We start from the raw sequence: 16,382 nt of genomic DNA on the forward strand, positions 1-16,382 counted from the left end.
GACCATGTACATTGTGGAAAAACATGAGGTGATTATCAGATTTAAACTAGTGTTGTAGGGGGATGAGAACCAGAGTGCCAGAACAGTTAGTGGAGAGGTGTTGGTAAGACCTCAGACAAAGTCAATAATCAAAAGGTTGAGTGTGGTGCGACTAGTATCCTGAGCGTATATTTCAATGCAAGGAGTATTGTGGGAAAGGTGGATGAACTCGGGGCATGGATCCACACATGGAAATATGATATTGTAGCCATTAGTGAGACTTAGTTGCAGGAGGAGCAGGACTGGCACCTCAATATTCCGGAGTTCCATTGTTTTAGATGTGACAGAGCAGGAGGGATTAAAGGAGGAGGGATGGTGTTACTAGTCAGGGAAAATGACAGGGCAGTGCTCCATCAGGGCTGACTGCAAAACTCAACTGGTGAGGTGTTATGGGTGGAACCGAGAATTAAGAACATCAACGGCACCCAACAGTCTGAGGGATTTAGCTGAACAAATTTGTAAAGAGATTGCAGACTGTTGCAAGAAACAAGGTTGTTATAGTAGGTGATTTTAACTTTCTGCATATTGTCTGGGACTCCTGTACTGTGAAAGGATAAAGTTTGTTGAATGTGTTCAGGAAAGTTTCCTTTATCGGTATGTAGATGTCCCCACAAGAGTGTGTGGAATTCTGGAGCTGCTATTAGGTATTGAGACAGGGCAGGTGACAGAAGTTTGTGTAGGGGAACACTTCCCATATTTTCTTTGAAACTAATGGCATTGTGGTCACTGGATGCAAAGAGATATCTGGTCTGTAGGTTGAGATTCTAAATTGGAGAAAGGCTAGTTTTGATGGTATCAAAAATGATCTGGCAAATGTGGACAGGGACCGGATGTTTACTGGCAAAGGTGTACTTGGAAAGTGGGAGACCTTCGAGTTGGAAATTTTGAGAGTACAAAGCTTGTTTGTGTCTATCAGAATAAAAGGTAAAAATAATAAGTGTAGAGAACTTTGGTTTTCAAAGGATATTGGGGCCCTGGTTAAGGGAAAAAATGAGGTACATAGTAGATATAGACAAGTAGGAACAAATGAGGTGCTTATGGAGTGCAAAAAATGCAAGAGAACAACTTAAAGAAATCAGGAGGGCTAAATTAAGGCATGAGGTTGCTTTAGCAGACAAGGTGAAGGAGAACCCTAGGGGATTCTACAGATATGTTAAGAGCAAAAGGATTGCAAGAGGCAAAATTGGTCCTCTGGAAGACCAGAATGGTAATCCATGTGTGGAGTCAAAACAGATGGGGGAGATCTTGAATGCATTCTTTGTATCTGTCCTGTGAGTAAATACAGATGCAGGGTCTATAGAAGTGATGTAAAACAGCATCAACTTTTGGACCCTGTACAGATTAGAGGAGGAGGTTTTTGCTACCTGTAAGGCAAATCAGGGTGGATAAATCCCCAAGGCCTGACAAGGTGTTCTTTTAGAGCCTATGGGAGGCAAGTTCTCTCGCAGAGATTTTTAAAACATTCTTAGTGACAGGAGAGGTACCAGAAGACTGGAGGAAAGCCAGTATTGTTCCACTGTTTTTAAAAAAGCTCTGAACAGAAACTAGGAAATTATTGGCTGGTGAGTCTGACATCAGTTGTGGGAAAGTTATTGGAAGGTATTCTAAGAGAACAGATTATAAGTATTTGGATAGACAAGGAATGATCAAGGATAGTCAGGATGACTTTGTGCATGGTAGGTCATTTCTCATCAATCTTAGGTTTTTTTGAGGAAGTTACCAGGCATGGACTTTAGCAAGGCATTTGACAAGGTCCCGCATGGGAGGCTGGACAAGAAGTTTCAGTCGCTTGGCATTCAGGATTAAGTAGGAAATTGGATTAGGCATTGGCATTGTGGGAGAAGCCAGAGAGTGGTAGTAGATGGTCGCCTCTCTGACTGGAGGCCTCTGATTAGTGGTGTGCCGCAGGGATCATTGCTGGGTCCATTGTTGTTTGTCATCTATATCTACGATCCGGATGATAATGTGGTTAAAGCAATACTCACAACACGCTGGAGGAGCTCAGCAGGTCGGGCAGCATCAGTGGAAAAGATCGGTCGACGTTTCGGGCCGGAACCCTTCGACCGATCTTTTCCACTGATGCTGCCCGACCTGCTGAGTTCCTCCAGCGCATTGTGAGTGTTGCTTTGACCCCAGCATCCGCAGATTTTTTTGTTTTTTTTGTGTTTATGATAATGTGGTTAATTGGGTCAGCAAATTTGCAGAAGACATCAAGTCTGGAGGTGTAGTGGAGAGTGAGGAAGGCTATCATGGCTTGCAAGGTATGTGCATCAGCTGGAAAAATGGGCTGAAAAATTGTACGTGGAATTTAATGCAGACTGGTGCAAGGTTTTGGTCTTACACAGTGAACGGCAGGGCACTGAGGAGAGAGGGATCTGGGAATACAGGTACATAATTCATTGAAAGTGGCGTCACAGGTAGATAGGGTTGTAAAGAAAACTTTTGGCACATTGGCCTTCATAAATCAATGTATTGATACAGAAGATGGGATGTTATGTTGAAGTTGTATGAGATATTGGTAAGGCTTAATTTGGAGTATTGTGTGCAGTTTTGGCCATCTACCTATAGGAAAGATATAAACAATGTTGAAAGAGTGCAGAGAAAATTTGCAAGGATGTTGCTGGTCTGAAGGACATGAGTTTCAAGGAAAAATTGAATAGGTTAAGACTTTATTTTTTAGAACGTAGAAGATTGAGAGGAGATTTGTAGAGGTATAGAAAATTGAGGGGTACAGATAGGATAAATGCAAGCAGGCTTTTTCCACTGAGGTTGGGTGGGACTACAACCAGAGGTCAGGGGTTAAGGATGAAAAGTGAAATATTTAAGTGGAACATGGGGAACTTCTTCACTCAGAGCATGGTGCGAGTGTGGGTTGAGCTGCCTGTACATATAGATATAGTTGAAGAATTGCTTCTTCAACTCCGGACCGCACCTGGACCCGACCAGCGAGGCCTGGCCTGAGGCCCACCATGTTCCTGGAGACTCGCGGTCTGCTACCGTGCCGGAGCACTTGAAGATGCGGCCCATTCCGACCAGCACCTCTCCGGAGCAGACGACCACACAGAAGTGACATTGGAGACCTCAAGGTGCCCCAGACGCTTCCCCCGGAGCGACCACCGTAAAGTCCCGTTGGTGGCCATCCACAGCTGCCGGAAGTGAGGCCTCCGCCGCCGACCTCGGAAATTGAGCCCAAGGCTCGGCTGGCGTGGCGGCTTCCGCAACCGTGTCTCAGCTTACGGACTTGTTTCAGCCAGGAGCCTGGCCCTCCGGGATTAAGTGTCGGCTTCATGGCCTGACCCAATCGACAGCCCGGGCCCCCAGCAGCTGGAAGTGGCAGTGGAGCCTCCCCCGTTACTCAGCCCAACCCAGAGTGTTGGACGATGCAACCCGCTGATCGCTCCCCGCGGGACGCGTCCACCAACCTCAAAGAGCTGACAACAACACACTGCATTGATGGAAACCTGGAAAGATGCACTATTTACCGAGGAAGCATGGGAAAAGAGCTGGGCTGCTGGTCAGTTTGAAACTGAGGGGCTTTAGGGTCCCTATGCCCACCATCCTATTAGCTAATGTGCAAGCCATCGAGAACAAGGTGGATGATCTTAAAAGGAGACTCACCTACTGTAGGGAGATGCAGAACTGCTGTGTATTCTGTTTCACCGAGACCTGGCTCTCCCCTGCCATCCCCGACTGTGCCATCCAACCGAAGAGATTTTCGATCCATCAGATGGACCGCACGGTGTCTTCGGGCAAGACGAGGGGAGGTGGTGCCTGCCTACTGATCAACACTGCGTGGTGCTCGGACACAGTGGCACTAACAAGCTCCTGCAGCCCGGACCTGGAACACCTGTCGGTGAAGTGTCGTCCCTACTATCTGCCACAGGAATTCACCTCGATCGTACTGACAGCAGTCTACATTCCCCCCCAGGCGGACATGGAGTGTGCTCTGAACATACTGTATGCCAACATCAGTGAACTTGAGACCAGGTATCCGGAGGCTTTGCTCATTACAGCCAAGGACTTTAACCAAGCCAACCTCAGAAAGGCACTGCCAAACTTATACCACCCTGTCTCCTGCCCCACTAGTGGCCCAAATATACTTGACCACTGCTACACAGCAGTCAAGGATGCCTACCGTTCCGTCCCATGACCTCACTTCGGAAAATCAGACCATCAGGCCGTACTCCTGCTCTCGGCTTACAAATAGAAACTGAAGTGGGAGCTCACGGTGTCAAAAGTGGTGTCACGTTTGACGGAGGAAACGGATGAGGTCCTCCGTGACTGCTTTGAATCGGTGGACTGGTTAGTATTCAAGGACTCGGCAGCTAACCTTGATGAGTATGCCTCAGCTGTCACGGACTTTATCTGGAAATGCACAGAGGACTGTGTCTCGCAAGACAATCTGGGTATTCCCTAACCTGAAACCTTGGATGAATTATGAGGTCAAGTCCCTTTTGAAAGCTAGAGCTGCGGATTTTAGGTCTGGGGATACCAGTCGCTACACGGAATCCAGGCGTGAACTCCGGAAAGCCATTAAGGGCGCCAAGAGGCAATATCGAGCCAAGTTGGAAGCCCAGGCTAACCAGAGGGATGCCAGTAGACTATGGCAGGGTCTAAATGAGATCACTGGGCGCAAAGAAAAGGCTGGGAATATCAATAACTGTGGCGCTTCTCTTCCTGACGAACTTAACGTATTCTACGCAAGATTCGAACAGAAGAGGAGCGTTCCGCTCCCTCCGGATGAACCGGACCTGGTGGTATCGAGATTCATCGTCACCGAGGAGGACGTTAGAAGGGTCTTCCTGAAGATAAATCCAAAGAAGGTTACGGACCCAGATGGCATCCCAGGACAGGTTCTCCGGGTCTGTGCAAGTGAGCTGGCTGGAGTGTTTGCTGACATCTTCAACTGCTCCTTGCTTCAGTCTAAGATCCCCTCGTGTTTTAAGAAGGCAACGATAATCCCAGTGCCAAAGAAGAGCAAGGTGGCATGCCTGAATGACTATCGACCTGTGGCTCTGACATCAATTGCTATGAAGTGCTTCAAACGATTGGTTATGGCACACATCAACCTCGATGCTTTGCAGTTCGCCTACCGGAGCAACAGGTCAACGGCAGATGCCATCTGTCTGGCCCTACATTCCTCCTTAGAACACCTGGAGAATAAAGACGCATATGTAAGGCTCCTTTTCATTGACTACAGCTCTGCCTTTAATACCATCATTCCAAATAAACTGATTTCGAAGCTCTGGAACCTGAGCCCTAGCACTCAGAGCCTTAGCACTCAGATCTGCAGCTGGATCTTCAACTTCCTCACAGACAGGACCCAGGCTGTAAAAATAGGGGACAAGCTCTCCTCTACAATCACTCTGAGCACCGTTGCCCCACAAGGCTGTGTACTCAGCCCCCTGCTGTACTCACTGTGCACCCATGATTGTGTAGCCAAGTTTCCATCGAACTCCATATATGTTTGCTGATGACACCACAATTGTAGGCTATATCTCCGGTAATGATGAGTTTGAGTACAGAGAGGAAATTAAGAACCTGGTGGCATGGTGCGAAGACAATAACCTATCCCTCAACTTCAGCAAGACGAAGGAATTGGTTGTTGACTACAGAAGGAGTAGCGGACCGCATGACCCCATTTACATTGGTGGTATGCAAGTGGAACAGGTCAAAAGCTTTAAGTTCCTCGGGGTCAATATCACAAATGACCTGACTTGGTCCAGCCAAGCAGAGTTCACTGCCAAGAAGGCCCACCAGCGCCTTTACTTCCTGAGAAAACTAAAGAAATTTGGCCTGTCCCCTAAAACCCTCACTAATTTTTATAGGTGCACCGTAGAAAGCATTCTTCTAGGGTGCATCACAACCTGGTATAGAAGTTGTCCTGTCCAAGACCAGAAGAAGCTGCAGAAGATCGTGAACACAGCCCAGCACATCACACAAACCAATCTTCCATCCTGTCGGAGCAGTTCTGCTGGGATAATTAAGGACACGACCCACCCAGCCAACACACTTTTCGTCCCTCTTCCCTCCAGGAGAAGGCTCAGGAGCTTGAAGACTCATACGGCCAGATTTGGGAACAGCTTCTTTCCAACTGTGATAAGACTGCTGAACGGATCCTGACCCGGATCTGGGCTGTACCCTCCAAATATCCGGACCTGCCTCGGTTTTTTTTTTGCACTACCTTACTTTCCCTTTTCTATTTTCTATTTATGATTTATAATTTAAATTTTTAATATTTACTATCGATTTGTACTTCAGGGAGCGTGAAGCGCAGAATCAAATATCGCTGTGATGATTGTACGTCCTAGTATCAATTGTTTGGCAACTATAAAGTAAATAAAGTATATAGTCTGTTCAAGCTCAATTTTGATGTTTAAGAGAGGTTTGGATAGATACATGGATTGTAGGGATATGGAGAGCTATGGTCCCAGTGCAGGCTGATGGGAGTCGGCAGTTTAAATGGTTTTGCTACGGACTAGATGGCCCAAAGGGCCTGTTTCTGTGCTGTACTTCTGTATGACTAGGATTGGTTTTACTGGGGTAAATGGAAAATGATGAATAAGAAGCAAATGTGACTGTAATGAGGGAAAGAGAAGTTTTTCCTTATGACGTAGGCTTGATCCTTGATTGATTGGTTTCATGTTTCAAAGAAAGCCATCAGTCCATTGCCCTGTTTAGCTATACTCTTACCACATGCTCATCAACTTCTCCCTGATTTTCCAACCCTAGGTACAATTTACAATACCAATTAACCAACTAAGAGTGATGCTGTGAAAACTATCGGTCTGTAAGAAATCGGAGAAATGGACCATCTGGTCTCTTTCCCTTGCTCCTGCTCCACCATTCATTGAGATAATGGCTGATCTTGTACCTCAGCATAATTTTGCAGCACAATATCTACATCACCTGCTTGCTTAAGTTTCCAGAAATTTATCAGTTTCTGTTTCGAATGAGCACAATGACTGAACCTCCACAATTGTCCAAGAAGGAGAATTCTAAAGATCTGAGTAAAGAAGTTTTTCCCTCTTCTAAGTAATTTATCCCTCATTCTCCATCTCTGCCCTGTGGCCTTAGATTCCTTGGTCAGGGGAAATGTCCTGCCAGCAAGCTTCAATGAAATCTCTGCACTAAGACTGCTTAATCAATCTTCATATGGCAAACCTGCCAAATCTAGACTTTGCAGTTAATCTTCACTGTACCTTCTCTATAGCAGCTACATTCTTTCTTGGGTAAGAAGATCAGAACTGTACATGACGCTCCAACTTTAGTCTTGCTAAGGAATTCTACAAATTGGACAAGTCTTTCTTATTCCTGGGGAAAGAACTAACTTGAAATAAAGGTGAATATGCCACTTTTCATCCCCATTGCTGCACCTGTATGATGGCCTTCAGAAACTTGTAGGTTTACACTACCTAGTCTTTCAAAATATTATATGGTGTTGCATTATATGCAGCAGAGTAGGTGACCACACATTATTCCATATTCCGTCTGCCTTGTTGTTGCTCACTTGGCTTGTCCGCATCCCCGTGAAGCCTCTTTATGTACTCCTTTGCACCCTCAATAATGTCATCTGCAAATCTTGGAATTTGACATTTCACCTCATTGGCCAATTTCCTGACCTGGATGATTAAATTAGATTTATTAGTCACGTACATCAAAACATTCAGGGAAATGTGTCAATTGAAGACGTGCGGGGGGCAACCCACAAGTGTCAGCGTGCTTCCTGTGAAACAGCATTGCTGGAATGATTAGTAGAATAATACACAGCCAACATACAACAAAACAGGCTCAGCAACAGCAATGCAAACTCCTTCCTGCACCCTCCTCCCCACCTTCCAATGGGGATCTTCGGTGCTCGGGCCTGCTGACTGCAGTCCTTAACCTCAATGATCTCAAGTCTTCATCTGTCGATACCTGACCTCCGTCTGATTTGCACTGCACCTGCCTACTGACTTGGGTTCCCCCTTCCCCGGACCTGCCGATTGACCCTGGGGGCCCCCACCCCCTCCACTTGCCAACTGATATCAGGAGCCACTTTGGACCTGCTAGGGCCCTATTCCCCATCCCTCTCTGGACCTGCTAAATGACCTCAGCCCTACGGGCACCCCCCACGACCCACCGGCTGACCTTGGGGGCGGGGGGCAGATCTGTCACATCCTTAGAAGGTTTGATTTATTCCTCACCTTACTTTCTGTCCAAGAACGTTCTCCATCTGCATCAGTATATTACTCCAGATATTGTGCTTTCATCTTAAACACATCAAAAGCATTCAAGAAATCCAAGTACACCACATCCCTCTTAATCAGATTATATCCTGAAATAGCTCTTAAACTCTTAAAGTTAATGTCAGCTTTTTTTTTGATTAGTCCATGTTGAATCTGTTCAATCCTTTTATTATTTTCAATGTGTTTTGTTACTACATCCTCTGTTATAACTTCCAGCATTTACTCTCGCATCGATGTTTGGCTACCAGATCAATAGTTCCTTGTTTACTCTCTCATACAGTTCAAAAATAGTGAGGCTGTGTTTGCCACCTAATTGCAGGAACAAATGTAGAATCTACAGAACCCTGCAAGGTGACACCCAAACCACTACTGTTTTTAAAACCTCTTCTATCAAAATTCAGGTCCTTGGAATTCATAAGCTTTTTAGCTCATCAATCCTTCAGCACTAGTTTTTTTTTGAGGTGTAGTTATTTCAGTTCCTGCTTCTGACCCTTCTCCAGTATGGATAATGGCATTGGTTCATTATTGTCACATGTGCCAAGATACAGTGAAAAGCTTCTCTTGCTTAATGTTTATATTATACAGATTAGATCATTACACAATACATTGAGCTAGGGTAATGTAAAACAATAAAAATGAATAAAGTGTAAAGGCTACTGAAAAGATGAAGTGCAAGAATTTTGTGTGTCTTCTACCATTAAGACAAACACAAGTAATTGTTTAATCCTCTGGTGTTCCCTATTCCCTAATGTCTGACTGTAAGGGGCAGCATTTGTCTTGCCGCTCTTTCCTCTTCCTATTTCTATAAAAACTTGTATCCAATTTGCTTCTGGTCTGTATGTATTTATCTTTTACCTTGCCTAATTCTTTACTAAGAACATGCCAGGTTCTCACAAGCATCGTCAGGATTGAGCCTGGACCCACGGGGGCTGTGCAGCAGTAGCTCTAACAGCTGTGCTATGTGCCATCCACAGCAATTGTAGCAAAGGGTTTACAAGGCAAGTTTTTTGTTGGTCCATGTTGCAAGAGGGTTGGAGTACAATCGTAGATCAGTCACATTGGCAGCATCTGAAATATTTTGTGGAGTTTTGCATGAGTTTATATCCTTCAATCACACAACCAAGCAGGATAACTGTAAATAGTGTGACACTCATCGATAACATATTTACAAATGTTACTGATGGGAAAATAACAGGCGGTTTACTCATTATTGATGTTAGCGATCACCTGCCTGTTTTTGTAGCTTTTGAGAGCTGCATCATGATTAATAATGAAATTAAAACTAGTAGGTTAATTCAACATATAATAGAAGGTACCATTAAATCTCTTAAGGAGGAGTTAATTAAGCAAGATTGGAATACAATCTATGTAGATCAGGGGTCCGCAACCTTTTGTGCACCGCGGACTGGTTTAATATTGACAATATTCTTGCGGACCTCACGTGCGTTCAAGTTCGACAGTGGGCGTGACGGGGAATGAGGAAAGGTGCAGTTGACTCATATCGATTCATATCGCCAATCATATTGTTTCCTTGTGGCCTGGTAGCACATGCTCACGGCCCGGTGGTTGGGGACCATTGAATTGTAGATGAAGCCTATGAAGCATTTGTTTCTGTAATGACTAATTTGTATGATAAACATTGCCCACCAGTTAAAAAAAGTTGACAGAGAAGTATATTGATAAGCCTTGGCTAACAAAGGGAATACAAAATGCTTGTAAAAAGAAAAAAATGTACTATATAAGAAATTCTTGAAACATAGAACAAAGGAAGCTTAAATTAAATACAAGATATATAAAAATAAGTTAACAAGTATTATGAGATCTAGTAAAGGGAGTTATTATAGTAAATTATCTGAGAATAATAGAAATAATATTAAAATACTTGGCGAGTTTTAAATGAAATTATTAAAAAGGATAAAAGAAAAACAATTTACCTATATTACTTTAATTCAAACAATGATATGGTAATAAACGATACTAATTTGGTTGCAAATAGGTTTAATGATTTCTTTGTTAATGAGGGAACTAAATTAGCTAAATTAATTACTGAACCCAGCAGTAAAGATAGCGTAAATAGTAATATTGTCAATATAAACACTTACACTATGTTTATTAGAGCAACTGAGGAAAAAGAAATAATTCATATAGTATTTAAATCAAAGAGCAAGAAATCAACAGATTGGAATGGATATAATATGTATTTAATTAAAAACATCATTGACTGTGTTGTGAAACCACTGACTCATATTTGTAATCAGTCTTTGCTGGAAAATTTCCCAATAAAATGAAAATAGCCAAGGTCATTCCAATATACAAAGCTAGAGGCAAACATCTATTTTCAAATTATAGACCAGTTTCTTTGCTCTCACAGTTTTCAAGAATATTGGAAAAGATATTTGTAAAGGTTAAATGATTTCATAACAAAACATAATATACTCTGTGAACAGCAATATGGTTTCAGAAAAAACAGAACCACTACAGTAGCATTAATAGATTTTGCAGAAGAAATATCAAACGCTATAGAAAGAAAGGAATGCACAGTGGGCATATTCCTTGATCTAAAAAGAGCATTTGACACCATTGACCATAAATTATTATTAACAAAATTAGAAAGACATGGTATTAGAGGGGTGGCACATAACTGGTTAAGTAGTTACTTGGAAGACAGGTATCAGTATATACATATAAACAACTTGAATTCAAAACTTTTGAGGGTCACTTGTGGGGTTCCCCAAGGTTCAGTGCTTGGTTCATTGCTGTTTATTTTGTATATAAATGATATATGTATGGTCTCTCAGACATTAAAATATATATTATTTGCTGATGATACAGCTATATTTTGTAGTGGGGAACATCTGAAACAACTTTTGGATACAGTGGAGAAAGAACGAAACATTATAAAGAAATGGTTTGATACTAACAAGTTATCACTGTTCACTTACTGTCCCATACATGACTTACTGTGTAGAGGTATGGGGAAATACATACAAAACAAATATAAACTCTATTTTTCTACTCCAAAAGAAAGTCATACGAATTGTAAATAAGACAAGTTATTATGAGCCAACCAATCCACTATTTATTCAACTAAACACTTTAAAATTCAGAGATTTTGTAGATTTTAAAATAATACAAATTATGTATGAAGTAAAGATGGACAGCTACCATAAAGTATCCAAAGGTTGTTTAAAATGAGAGTAAGTCAACATGATTTGAGAGGAACATGTATATTTCAAAAACACAGGATAAGAACAAATGTAAAAAAATCATTTTATTTCAGTCAGATGAGTGAATCTATGGAACAGTTGTAGTGAGAATTTAAAAACATGCACCACACTTAAGTTTTAAAAATTATTTTAAAATAATTTAATGAACAAATATAAAATACATGATTTAAAATGTATGGGAGTAAGGTAAATAAGTCATACTTGGAATTGATTTTGTGTTAATAGATTATGAAATTTTTTTTGATGTGATGATTGACGCCAAATATGTTGTTTTATAAGTAAGAGGGGTAGGCGTAATAAGCTGTAGCTTCAGCCTACACTCTTTTGGTCTGTTTTAAAAAGTATCTGTGTTTTTGTTGTAATTTTGTCCTATGAAATCATCGTTGAATGATGCTTTTTGTTATGTTTGTACTGACTGAAATAAATTTCATTCATTCATCCATCCATCCATCCATTCATTCATTCATGGCTGAAGAAATGCTTGCCTATGAGAGGGGTAGCTTAAACTTACCAGATTCCTAGAATAAGATTTTTCCTTTAAAGAGAGATTGAGTAGAATATGTTAACTGACAAAAGTTCAGAATGACAGATGGCTCACAGAATGTGCAAGAATTAAGGATGACGAGCTCCTAAGAGGCTGAGTTGTCTGGCTTAGTTGCAGGGTTTAAAAGTAGGGAAAAGTTGCTGAGCACAATTTGGTCCTTGTGAGAAATTACTGAGGTGATTGTAAATCTTTGGACTGCTTTATTCCAAAGAACTGTGGATCATTCAAACTTTGTACACTAGGGGAATTGGGGATTATGGAAACAGGTGGGAAAATGGATTGAGTTGTTCAACTATGAACAGCCTGGTTGGAGGAGCAGACAAGAGAAGCCTTGAACCCTCTATCCAGCCCTTCCAAGGACACAATTTAACTCCCAGCTACAGCAGCTTGAACTGCAATATCTTCTGTTACCACAAGCTTCCCAAAATAGGATAACTTTATATTGTTGAGTGTCAAAATTCACAATCAAAACTGAGGACAATTTTTTAAATGTGATCAGAATGTATTTGATAGAAAATCCCTTTGTAACCTGTGAGATAAATAGTTCAGAACTATTGTAGTACATTTTAGGCTGTCTTAAATGTTTGTCACTGCATTATGTAAAACAAGATGTATTACAATTTATTGAATTCAAATTACCACCAACATTGCTGGTCATGTATGTTCATCCCAATTTGTTATATAAAAAGGTTTTCTTTCTTATAATGTGACTTATTTGGAAGATGTTGCTCGAATGTTCAGGTATTTTTTAATGACTGTTCTCTTTCATGTATCAAATACAGGTTGATAGATTACTGCCGACGTTTTCACCAAGGGCAAATTCTGTCACAGCAATCTGAAAAGAAAGGTTTATAATTTATACTGGCAGCCCCCAGGTTATGATGGCGTTTTCATTCCTAGAACTATTCCTAACTGAAACCAAAAAGGTGGAAATGAATAAAAAAAAATTGTGTGGGAGAGGAGCACAGAAACAGCTGTGCCAGGAGAGTGAGCCGGTACGGGGAGAGCAGCTGCTGGCCTGCCGGCTGACTCGAGTGAAGGAGTGACTCTGCTCAGTACTCTCAGCTCTGCTCTGCTCTGCTCAACTCAGCCCCTTGTGGATTGGGGGATGAGGTTAGTGTAGGAGAGAGAGGCAGCATGTCGAAGCGCTGGCAGAAGATGCTTGCAGTCCCATGGTAGACAGAAAAATCCATCCTGCTGGTCTCCCAAACGCTTGTTAGAATGTGTCCACTAACAACACCGGAGTTGGGGTGGGGGGGGGGGAGGGTGGAATCTGTAGAGATGAAGCAAAATAACACCAGAGGTATTTTATTTACCTTTGTGCCATTCACTGGATCCATTTAGCTTACTTATGAATTTGATCATGGAAACTTATGGCTTAAAAAAAACTAATCAAAAATTACATACATTTCTTGTAAAAACAAATCATTTTTAATATTATTTCATTTTAGGTGCCAACAGCCAGTGCAGCAGTGGAGGGAACTTCTGCACTAAATAGAGTTCGATGGGCATCAACTGGCAGAGAGGTGGCAGTTGGAGATTCAGAAGGACATGTATGGGTTTATGATGTCAGTGAGGTAACTAACAAATGTTTCTTTATAATTGTCTTTGAAATCACTTTAGTCAGTCTGATTTGCTGTTATTTGTATGTCTCTGAATTTCTGACATTTCGCATCTTCCTTAAGTCTTTGAAAAGCATTTTTACACTTGTGTTCTACTCAAATACGAAGGACAAGTATGTTTGCATATACCCGCACAAAGTTTTTGTATATGACGATTTAATGCCACTCTTTATGTACACACTTCTGACAATCAGCTGTGACTGCAGATAACCAGTTGCTCTCTTCTTGGGCAATCCCTCTGGATTGAGGATGGCATTTCTGCTGAGCTAGCTAATGAGGCTAAAGTGGAGACTATAGACCCTTCAACAGGGTAGATAAAAGTGACCTATGAGACAGCTTTTGAACTGGTATCCTATCACTATAATGCAGGGTTCCTGTGGAACCTCCTTGCATGGCCTCGAGGTCTCTCAATACTAGTTCAAATGCTCTTTCTCAAATTTGAGTGGACGATGGATTAGAGGTCCCTGAGAATCAACAGGGATGTCACATTTCACAACAGTAATCTATCACTCAATGTCAGCATTCCAAAGAGCTGATTATTGACTTCAGGAGGAATAAACTGGAGGTCTGGGAGCCAGTCCTCATTGGGGGATCAGAGGTGAAGAGGATCAGAAACTTTGAATTCCTCGGTGTTATCATTTCAGAAGATCTGTCCTGGGTCCAGCATGTGAGTGCCATTACAGAGAAAGCAGGGTAGCACCTCTACTTCCTTAGAAGTTTGCAAAGTTCAGGATGTCATCTAAAACTTTGACAAACTTCTGTAGATGTGCAATGCAGAGTACATTATCTGTTTGTTTCATGACCTGGTATGGATGCACCAATGCCTTTGAACAGAAATACCTACAAAAAATAGTGGATACAGACTAGTCCATCACTGGTAAAGCCATTTTCTCTCCCCCCCCCCCCCCCATTGAACACATCTACATGGAGCGCTGTTGTAGGAAAGCAGCATCCATCATCAAGGATCCATCCACCATTCAGGCCATGCTCTCTTTTCACTGCTGTCATCAGGAGAAAGGTACAGGAGCCAGAGAACCTACACCATCAGGTTCAGGAACAGTTATTACCCCTCAACCATCAGGCTCTTGAATCAGAGGGGATAACTTCACTCGCCCCATCACTGAACAGTTCCCACAATCTACGGACCACTTTCAAAGATTTTCCATCTCATGTTCTTGACATTTATTGCTTATTAATTTGTTATTAATATTATTTCTTTTTCTTTCTTTCTGTATTTGCACAATTTGTTGTCTTTTGCACACTGGTTGTTTGTCTTGTTGGGTTTGATCTTTCATTGATTCTGTTGTGTCTCTTGTACTTACTGTGAATGCCTACAAGAAAATAAAATTTCAGCATTATATATGGTGATAATAAATTTACTTTGAACTTTGTACGCATTGACTATATCCTTGAACCCTAACCCTATTTTTAGGAACAAACACAAAAAGCTGGAAGAACTCAGTAGGACAGGCAACATTTATGGAGGGAGATTAAGAATTGACCTTTCAGGCTGAGGCCCTTCACCTGACTGGAAAGGAAAGGGGAAGAAGCCAGAATAAGAAGGTGGGAGGATGGGAAAGAGAATAAGCTGGAAGGTGACAGATGAAGCCAAGTTAGGGGGAAGGTAGGTGGGTGGGGGAGGTGGGAATGAAGCGAGAGGCTGGGAGGTGATGGGTGGGAGAAGGTAAATGGTTGACGGAGAAGGAACCTGTTAGTGGAGGAGAGAGGATCATGGGAGAAAGGGAAGGAGGAGGGGCACCAGAAGGAGGTGTAGGGTAGGTGTGGAGAAGACCAGGGGTAAGAAGGGAGCTAGAATGGAAAAGGTGGTAGTTTCGAAATTACCAGAAGTTAGTGAAATCAGTATTCATGCTGTCAGGTTGGAGAGTACCTAGACAGAATATGAGTTGTCGTTTCTCCAACCTGAGACTGGCTTCACCGTGGCAGTAGAGAAGCCCATGGACTGACATGGCAGAATAAGAATGGGAAGTGGAATTAAAATGGGTAGACTCTAGGAGACCCCACCTTTTGCAGTGGAGAGAACGAAGCTGTTTGATGAATTCATCCCCAGTCTACATCAGGTTTCACTGATGTAGAGAATGTAAGTTACTTCTTAAGAATCATTCTATACATATATTTTTTTAAAAAGGATTCTGCTCTTCGCTATTCTGACATGAGGCCATTTCCTTTATTGACCTCCAACAGATGAATCTCATCACCAACCCCCACCCTACCAGCTTCCCCATATCCTTGCAATTTGTTCTTTATTACATGCCCAGTAAATCTCCTCTCATTCTTTTACCACTTACATTGTGGTACTTTTATAGTTGGCAATGAACTTACTAGCAAGTTTTGGGGATGTGGGAGCTAACTTGCGTAATGATTGGGAGAACATGCAAACTTGATGTGCATGTCAGGATCAAACCCAGGTTCCTGGAGTTGAGAGCTTGTACCATCATGTTGTTCTTATTTTCATTTTATTAAATATGAGAGAAGTTTGTTCCTTTCAGCATTTAGATGAGTTTTAGAAATCTGATAAAAGTGCCTGTCATGTTTTATCAAGATTGATTTTAAGTGAATACAATAATTAATAACATGCATTTGAAAATAAAAGTAATTGACAGTGTAAAACAGAAATTTTCAGAGTTTTAATTTTAATTTTGTATTTCTTCCTTTATCCACATTATGTTCATAGTAATCATGATAAACAAGATAGATTCAGGAA

General features: G+C 41.9%; 1 protein-coding gene across 2 annotated transcripts in view; it reads left to right on the forward strand.

The window, feature by feature from the left end:
* The window catches only part of LOC134343572 (cytoplasmic dynein 1 intermediate chain 1), a 211,863-nt gene that overhangs the window by 186,724 nt on the left and 8,757 nt on the right, over window positions 1-16,382 (forward strand). For both annotated transcript variants that reach the window (XM_063042317.1, XM_063042318.1), the window contains one exon: window positions 13,490-13,615. In XM_063042317.1, the coding sequence (XP_062898387.1) occupies window positions 13,490-13,615 (126 nt within the window). The remainder of the gene's footprint in view (window positions 1-13,489; window positions 13,616-16,382) is intronic.

The sequence above is a fragment of the Mobula hypostoma genome, chromosome 3 (genome assembly GCF_963921235.1).
Source record: "Mobula hypostoma chromosome 3, sMobHyp1.1, whole genome shotgun sequence".
NCBI lineage: Eukaryota > Metazoa > Chordata > Chondrichthyes > Myliobatiformes > Myliobatidae > Mobula > Mobula hypostoma.